The sequence below is a fragment of the Hippopotamus amphibius genome, unplaced genomic scaffold (assembly GCF_030028045.1).
Source record: "Hippopotamus amphibius kiboko isolate mHipAmp2 unplaced genomic scaffold, mHipAmp2.hap2 H_1, whole genome shotgun sequence".
Classification (NCBI taxonomy): Eukaryota; Metazoa; Chordata; class Mammalia; order Artiodactyla; family Hippopotamidae; genus Hippopotamus; species Hippopotamus amphibius.
In genome coordinates, this window is record NW_026648280.1 from 1,524,485 (window position 1) to 1,533,858 (window position 9,374).

The following is a 9,374-nucleotide window of genomic DNA, read 5'->3' on the forward strand; positions in this document are numbered from 1 at the left end:
ACTCTGGAAAATTCTGTCCAAAAATTAATCAGGATTTGTGTAACTTGGATTAAGTTTTTTTTAAATACATCTTTATTGGAGTATATTGCTTTACAATGTTGTGCCAGTTTCTGCTGTACAACAAAGTGACTCAGCTATATGTATACATATATCCCTATATCTCCTTCGTCTTGAGCCTCCATCCCACCTGGCCTATAATTTTAATTTTATTACCTAGTTTTGTTCTGAGGGTCAATACTGGCTTCTAAAAATTAGTTGGGAAATGTCCTATATGTTATTACTTATTTTTTGGAAGAGTTTGATGGAACTTTAATTATTCATTAAATATTTGGTAGGATTTGTTAGTGAAGCCATCTTGGCCTTAAGTTTTTAGTGAGAGGACCTCTTACATATATATATGGCTTATCATTACTAGTAATCTGGAAATGCTAATTGTCTTTAATGAAAAAGGATTTTCCAGATTATATATTTCTTCTTGAGGGAACCTGGTTAGTTGATATCTTTCAATGAATTTTTGTCCTCCACGTTTCCATTTATTGGGAAAGAGTTGTTTAAAATAATCACACAGAAACTTCCCTGGTGGTCCAGGGGGTTAAGACTCCATACTTCCAATGCAGGGTGCATGCGTTCCATCCCTGGTCGGGGAACTAAGATACAGTATGCTGCGTGGCACAGCCAAAAAAATAAAATAAAATCATCACACATTACCCATTACGTTTCAAAGATATCTAGCACTATACCTTCTTTTCTTGCTCATATTTGTAAACATGTGATTTCTTTTTTTTTCTCTGATGTGGTTGGAGGTGTTATCAATTCTACTAATTTATTCAAAGTATCTGTTTTAGATTTCCTTGAAAAAAATTAACAAAGTATATGAAACTGATTCTTAACATACTGGACATCAAGCAAATAATCATGACCTATGAAAGAGGGCAAACAAATGATGTGAGCCACATGGCCATCCCAGTGTACTATGAAAAGAAATTTCCAGGCCCTAATACAAAAATGCTGAGTCCTAGCAGACCCCAAAAGTCACCCTGAGTTGAAACAGCTTAGAATCTGGGCCTGCTAAGGTGTCTGGAGTCCAACAGAGCACAGTACAGGACAGAGAAAACTTTACAAGCATACAGAAGGTCATCCTGAAGTATTCAGCTCAGTACTAATCTGTATATGCAGGTAGGAAAGGACTAGAGGCTGGGTAAAGAAATACTCAAAAGGATTCAATGAAACAATTTTGAAGGCTAATGTGGAGAATGGAATAGCACCTGTTCCAACCAGTTTAAGTGGGAAACTTTATGAAGCATGAGGTAGAGAATACAGAATTATTGTGTCTCAGTAGGGGGAGAGAAATTAGCCTTAAAATGAATGCTAAAATGTTTGGAATCAAGATCCCAAAAGATCATATTGTTTCCAAGGAACTTAAACATGTAAAAATACCAAGAATATCTACTGAAATGCATGTATTTCCAGTACCCAAAAAGGTAAAATTGAGTGTCCAATCAAAATTACACAATGTTGACAGTATCCAACAAGGTAAATTTTAGAGTAAAGAATATTAGTATAAAGAGAACCCTTTTCTTAATGATAAAGCGGTCTACTCATTCAGTAGACATAACAGTAGGAAATGTTTATTCTCCTAATAAAAAGACTTCCAAATACACAAAGCAAAACCTAATGGAACTAAACAGAGAATCAAGCAAATCCACTTTTATATTCAGGGATGTCAACAACCTTATTCAAATAATTGATAGAACACGACCCCCCCCCCCCCATCAGTAAGGATACAGAAAACTTAGACATTATCAACCATCTTAACCGAGTTGACATTTGTAGAATTCTCCACCAAACGAGAACACAATATACATTCATTTTAAGCTAACATGAAACACAAGATAACCCATATTCTGGGCCATAAATAAAATATCAATAAAGGTAAATAATTCAAGTCATAAAGTATACACTCTGACTGCAATGAAATAAATTAAAAATCAATTACTGAAAAGATAAGGAAAATCCAAATTAACACACTTCTAAAAAGAACCATGTGTCAAAGAAGAAATTTAAAAGGAAACTGGAAAAGGTTTTACATGTAATTAAAATGAAAATACAACATATCAAGTTTTGTGGGAGGCAACTAAAGCAGTTGTTACGGGGTGACTTTTAGTGTTCAGCACCTATATTAGGAAAAGCCCCAAAGGTTTCAAATGAAGGATCTCAGCTTCTATGTTAAAAAGTAGGAGAAGAGAAATGAAATACAATAAAAGCAAAAGGTGAGGGTAAAGTCAAAATGGGAAGGGGAAAAAAAAAACAGGAAAAAATAGAAAAATCAGTGAAATCAAGTGCTTTAATTAGATCAATAAAGCTGATAAAATGCTGACCAAGAAAAAAAGAGAAATACAGACATCACCAGTGTCAGGAATAAGAGAGGTTGTATCACTGCAAATTCTACAGGTACTAAAATAATAAGAGAATAGCTTGAAAAACTTGACTACTTAAATAAATGAAACTCCTTGAGAAAGATACAAACCACCAAAGCTCACTGTAGGGGGAAAAAAAAGATAAATTCTATAAACCTGTGTTCACTGTGGAAATTAAAATTATAGTTAGAAACCTTCCCACAAAACAGACTCCAGGCTCAAATACTTCACTGGTGAATTCTATCAAACAATTAAGAAATAAATAAAATAATGTCAATTCTTCACAAACTCTTCCAGAAAACTGAAGAGCAGGAGATACTTAACTAACTTATTCTGTAAAGCCAGCATTATGCGGATACCAACCAAACCCAAGTGTTAAAAAAGTTAGAGACTAAGATCCCTCATGAGCATAGATGCAAAAATCTTTAAAAGAAAAAAAAAAAAAACGCATATAAAATTCAACAATGCATAAAAAAGTAAGTGGTACATCATGACCAAATGGGGTTTAGCTCAGAAATGCAAGGTTGGTTTAACTTTTGAAATCAGTCAATATAATTGCTCATTAAAAGACTAAAAAGGTCAAAAAAGAAAACAAAACTATGATTGTGGTCACCAGTATCCAAGAAATGCCCCCACAGATCCCTACCTGTTTGTATTCTCACTGTTGTGAAGTGAGTCCCCTTCCACCTTGTACCAGGATTAGGCTGCGTTACCCACAGAATAAGTCAGAAATGACGGCACGTCACTTCCAGGTTAATGTTATAAGATACTGTGGCTTCATTCTCATGAGTTCTCTGCTGGGTCACTTGCTTTGGAACTATTTCTCTAAAGTGGAATACTTTAAGCAAAAGTATGGATGAAAAAGAATGAACTACTGATACACAAAACATTGACAAATCACAAAAAAATTATGCAGAGTTTAAAAAGCCAGATACATACTAGTATATTTTAAGTTATTCTATACATACACACACTTTAAAATTCTAGGAAATGCAAACAAATCTATAGTGACAGAAAGCAAGATAAGTGGTTGCCTGGGAACGGGTGAGGGGGAGAAATATTATAAAAGGAACCAGGAAACTTGGTTTCAATGGTGCAAACATGTATCAAAACTTATCAAATTATACACTATAAACATGTGCAATTAATTCCAGAGAATGTTTAGATTGCTCAGACTGCAACCATAGCCATTAGATTATGAGACACAGATATAAGAGTCCTGAGAATTTCCATAAACCCTCATATCAAAGTCACAGTGATGGAAACATTTGTGGATACACCTTTAGAAGAGTTACATTCCTTAGTTTATAGTCTCCCAACTTCCTATTAATCAGTGTCTCTGTATCAATTATGATTCCTACCTGGTCCTTTTTAGGGAAAGTGACATCTGCCTACCAAATAACAGATTTCAGGGATGCTGGTAGGTCCCAGGGAATCAAATTCTCCTCAAAAGTGCTGGGGAATATGTTCCCTCAGAACAAGAAACCCAATTCACGTTGCTTGCAGACACATCACTGGTTGTCATGACAAACACCCACTGCTCAAGAAGACCTTGGTCACACTAATCATCTCGGCGTACAGGACACACGATTAGGCCTGCAAAGATTGGTATTCTTTCCTAGGAGGCCTTGAGTAGCAATGCAAATTAGGCTGAAAGTAGAATAAGAGCTGTTCTTTCCTCACCATTCTGCAAATACCACTGAGACACAACAGCTGGAGCTCTCATACAAGCTGTTCATTCTTTCAGGCTGGCAGAGCCCAATGTGCTCTCAATTCAACCCACAAAGTGAAGAGAATCCCTGGGACTGAAGGTAGTTAAAAACTAAGGCATTTGTTACAAAACCAGAATACGAGGCAGACAATTCCCAAGTTAGATGACTTGGGGGCTGGACAAATCCATCACGAGTGCCACATGAGACCAATAAAGTCTGAAAAATGGAAATCTCTGCAAGCAGCCAGCAGAACAAAGCTTGCATTCTTCTGACCCAAACTGGGTCACATCCATGCTTAAACCAGAAAGGGGCAGGAAGGAGTGAGGGTCTTCAACGGGCTCAGGCTACTGACAATTCCCTCTAGGGAAGGGAAGAAGAACAGAGATCTCACCCATCAAAGCATGTTGGGGGTAATTTATGCACAATGTGGGACCCTGCTGTTGCACGGATGCATGGCTTCTTTCAGAGACACTGACAGTGATATGCTTCTGGCAAGTGTGCAGAGGCCTTTCACAGTAGACAAAGGCATGTTATGAAGTGCAATATTGCTCCAGAAAGCTTCCCATATAGCTGGCATACAGAAGAATCTCCTCAGAGTGGGAGTTCAAATGTACAAGGCTCATCTTTTTGCTGATGGCTATTCACATAGGTGACTCTTGGAGCTTCTCTCTGGTGTCACCCACTATGGCATATTCCCTGCTATCCTAAAGCCTTTCTCCAGCATGAACTTTCCAATGTCTGATGAGGGAAGCTCTCTGCCTGAAGGCCTTCCCACACTCACTGCACTTATATGGCCTTTCTCCAGTGTGGATTCTATGGTGTTGAACAAGTACATGTTTGTGGCTAAATGCTTTTCCACACTCACTGCACACATATGGCTTTTCACCATTGTGAACTCTCTGGTGTGCAATAAGGTCAGAACTTTGGCTAAAGAACTTCCCACATGCAATGCACTCGTAAGGCCTTGCTCCAGTGTGAACACTCCAGTGCTTAATGAGTCTGTATTTGTGGCCAAAGTATTTCCCACATTCGCTGCACTCATAAGGCCTTTCTCCAGTGTGGATACTCTCATGCTGAACAAGTGTGGATTTGTGACTGTAGGCTTTCCCACATTCACTGCATTTGTAAGGCCTTGCTCCAGTATGGACTCTCTGGTGTACAATAAGGTTAGAGCTATGATTAAAAACTTTCCCACAAATGTCACACTCGTAAGGCATTTCTCCAGTGTGGATTCTCTGGTGCTGCGCGAGTATGGGTTTGCGGCTGAAGGTTTTCCCACATTCGCTGCACTCATAAGGTCTTTCTCCAGTGTGGACTCTCTGATGCTGAACAAGTGAGTCTTTGCGGCTGAAGGCTTTCCCACATTCATTGCACCTGTAATTCCTTTGTCCACCATGAAAGGCCTCTGCACACTTGGTGTTACTTTGTGGCTTCCACTTACTAAGAGGGGCATGGTGCTGGAACATGCTTGAACTAGTTGGGAAGTCCTTACAACCCTCCCCCATGGTAAAGGGCATGTCCAATGATTGGATGGGGCAGTTGTTCACGAGAAAGGCCCTACCCTCATCTCTTCTGCAGGGTTTCTTTCCACTGTGCTGCTTCTGGTGGTGAAGGTTTGCACTGAACCAGAGTTGTTTCCCACACCCCACACACATGTATGGTTTTTGCCCAGGGTGTGTTTCCTCGTGCTCAGCCAAGTGCAAAACATCTTTCAAGATCAGGCCACATGTCTCACAGGGGTGGGCCTTCTGGGAAGATGAAATCGTCTTAGGAATCGTGACCCGCAACACTCCTTTTACAGAAACGTTCTGCTCAAAACGTATCTCCTCCTTCTCCATTCCATGCCAACAACCTGAAAGCACACAAATGTTGGTGAAGGACACACTGACACTGGTGGGAAGGAGCAATCTCATTACAAACGTGTGTCTAAGGTTTGCTGTCAGGACAAGAGGCCAGCACTCAAGTTGAATAAAAGGCTGCTACGCAGTAGTTGGCATCTAAAGGTCATAAGATGGAAGTGGCCTTGGTGGGGAGAGGACACAAATGTGAGGAACAGCCCAGGAAGAGCAGGGTGTCCAGTGAAGTCATCCACTAATGGATTTTAACAAGGCCTTGGCTGCTGGGGAGACGTGCAGAAGGGTGTGTTCCCTGAATAGCTACAACCAAATGGAATAAGTGGTATTTAAAAACTAATTTGTGTACGTCTCATGACATGTGAAGCATATAAGCCAATGCTGGAAAGCAGTGCAGAGGAAGCAGTGGAGAGGAGGAGCTGGGATGTGGGCAGAGGTAACGGACAGTCAAAAGTCAGAGCATAAAAGATAAATGTGTAACTGGGAAAGCAAAGATAGGAATGAAGTGCAACCAGTGGCCTTGGCACTTAAACAACTGTGGGCATGGCAAGGCTGGGGAATTATTAGAACCCAGCCCGCCATCACACCTTTCCTCAGCTCCCACTCACCAGGGCCACCCCCACTCTGAGCCTCTCTGGTCATGGCTGGAGTCAACTCGGCCCAGTCAGATATCCAGGGCTCACTATCCAGCTCCAGTGGGGCAACCCCATGCAATATGGAAGACGCATATCCTAAGGAAAAGACAGGTAAATGACCAGCACTGGTCTGGGTGACCCACCCCTCAGAGAGAAAACAAAATATTATAAAAATAACTCTGAAGTAGTGTCTTGCAGGAATAGCCCAAGGTCCGAAAAGTAGTGACCATACTGGTCCTTGCAATTCCTGACACAGGCAGCCTGCTAGAAATGTCAGCTAGAGGAAGGGGGTAGAACCAGGGGCACAGGGAGGCCATGGATCTGGACAGAGGCATCCAGTGAGGGAGAGGACAAACTGGAGATGATCCACTGGGTAACGACAGGATGCCTCACACCTGCATCCATCCATGTACACCTTCAGGGCAGCAGGTACTGGGACTGCTCAGAAGTCAGAGGTGCTAGTGCACGCAGCTCACAACTGGCATCCATAGCACCTACTCCAGGGAACTGGGGAAGGAGGTAATGTCTATGGCTTTGATACAGGAAACAGGGAAGGGGGAGAGCCCAGTCCAGAGCACTGCAGGGGATGTGAGGGCCTTACCCAGTGAGGCCATAAGTGCAAAGTTCTCCAGCATCACTTCACGGTACAGGAGCCTCTGAGCCTCATCAAGGAGCCCCCACTCCTCCTGGGAGAAGTACACGAACACGTCCTCAAAGTTCAGTTTCCCCTGCCACAATGGGGAGAGCCGAGTATGTGAGCGATCTCTCCCAAGGGCCCCCATCTTGCCCCCACCTAGGTCCTCAACTCAGAGGAAATACCAGGGCCAGGTGCCACATATGTCTGCTCTCTCCTCAAGGTCCCTTTGATCACTGTGTCCACCCACATCAGGGTGGGCAGAAAGGCACTATCCAAGCTCTGGGGCTGGCATGTGGGGCTGCACCCCCACACACCTCCTTCCAGCAGTTCTCCTGGAGTGGCTAAGATCATGCTTATCAGACAACCAGAGTTGGGCTCATCTTTCTCCCATAAGTTCCCAACACCAGAGCCCAAGGGCCATCAGTTCATACCCCTTTCTACATGCACACCACTCTTTTGGATCAATCTCGATCTCACAGCTCTGCACCCCCACCCAGTTATTGGCCTCCACCATCATCTGCCTAGCTCATTAACTGTACTGCCATTGTGATGTGTAGGTTCTCCCTCATAAACCTATGTACACGCCATCTTCCACTCTTTGGATGTCTCCATCCTGAACCCCTCCATAGAGGTTCAGCCGTGTCCAACAGCTCACTTGACACCTCCACAGAACTTCAGCCGTGTCCAACAGCTCACCTGACACCTCCACTCAGTGTTCTCTCAAACATCTCAGACTCTTCACATGGCCACAAATTAACTCCTGATACCCATGCAGAGTTACTTCTACCACCAACTTGTCCATCTCAGCCAATGGAGCTTCTACTCTTGTGACTGATAAGGCCTAACACCTTGGGGCTGTCTCTTCTGCACATCAAAAAACCTGACCCAATCACTTCTTCCATCTACATCGCCAGCCCCTCTGGCCCATCCATTATTACCACTCACCTGGAATACTGAAGCAGCCTCCACCCTGGTCTCCTTATCTCTAATTCCTTCAACCCTCACCATACACAGTCTGTTCTCCACTTGGCATCCAGATGGAGGCTGTTAAAAGCTGGATCAGATTACCTCTCGCCTCTGCTCCACACCCCCCACGACTACACCACCCTCAGAACAGAGGGGTAGCTTGTCAGCTGGCCATTTCACGCCTGACTCCTGCCCACCTGCTCTTGATGGCTACCAGACGTGGTGGGGACCTGTAGTTTCTCAAAAACTCCCATCTCAATCTCTTCAAGTATTTGCACATGCTGGTTCCTGTGCCTGGAACAAACTTGCACACCTTATTACAATGGTCACCAGAAATGGGAACCCTGGTGTATGACGCCTAGTCTGGACTCAGAATCCTGGGCTTGGGGTTTCTCCAGGGTCCTCAGACTCAAGAGCTGGGAGAGTACAAGTGTTTTATGACATCCCAATCCTAGAGACCTCATGGGTGCGGGTGAAATCAACGAGAACCTGGACATCCTCCCCCTCACCTGTACAAAGCCCAAAATTACTTCTGAGATCAGGGGAACCTGCAGGGAGAGGGAGACTGTGAGAGACAAACAACCACGAAAGAGCCCCAAGGGCTCAGGCCTATCTCCTACTCCTGCCCTACCACAGACCTGGGGCTGTCTACCGCTGTGCCTCAGCCCTCAGGGCCACCTAACAGCTGTGTTGCCTTGGACTATGTCTCAACCTTTCTGAGCCCCACTGTCCACACCCTCATCTCAAGTCTGTTCACACCTGGGCAGTCTACGGAATACTTTTTAAACTATCAGATGGTGTTCAGAACTTTCCGTGACACCCATCACCCTCAGAATGTAGGCACAGCTGCTCAGACTCTGATGTTTTCAGACACCAAAGGTCCCCGGTTTCCCGAATGCTCCGGCTGTGTCGCACCTCCAAGCCTCTGCACAAGCTGGCCTCTCCGCCTGTAACGTCTTTCCACATTCCACCATGCTGGTTGTCAGAAATGGGACCGACCAAGAGCGCCCCCACTGTCTGGACACATGGGCCTGAGCTGCGGGGACCTGAGACGTCCCTCATTCGAGGCTTTAGGATTTAGAGATGGAGGCCGGGGGAGGACCCAGGGGCGCAGCACCCACCTGCGCCGGGTCCGTCAGCACCGGGGCCGCCAT

The 9,374-nt window shown here is 43.9% G+C and overlaps 1 protein-coding gene across 1 annotated transcript; it reads right to left on the bottom strand.

Annotated features, from left to right (window-relative positions):
* Positions 1–1,345: 1,345 nt before the first annotated feature.
* On the bottom strand, positions 1,346–9,374 carry ZNF772 (zinc finger protein 772). The gene is made up of 4 exons (XM_057719707.1): positions 9,342–9,374; positions 8,730–8,768; positions 7,219–7,345; positions 1,346–5,981 (listed from the first exon to the last, which is right to left on the bottom strand). Exons 1-4 carry the CDS (start codon positions 9,372–9,374, stop codon positions 4,834–4,836), a joined length of 1,347 nt encoding a protein of 448 aa, XP_057575690.1. The 3' UTR covers positions 1,346–4,833.

Coding starts and splice junctions, on each gene's coding strand:
- ZNF772 (XM_057719707.1), bottom strand. CDS start 9,374: ATGGCGGCCCCGGTGCTGACGGACCCGGCGCAG. Junction 8,769..9,341: donor TGCTGACGGACCCGGCGCAG/GTGGGTGCTGCG, acceptor CTCTCCCTGCAG/GTTCCCCTGATCTCAGAAGT. Junction 7,346..8,729: donor TAATTTTGGGCTTTGTACAG/GTGAGGGGGAGG, acceptor CCATTGTGGCAG/GGGAAACTGAACTTTGAGGA.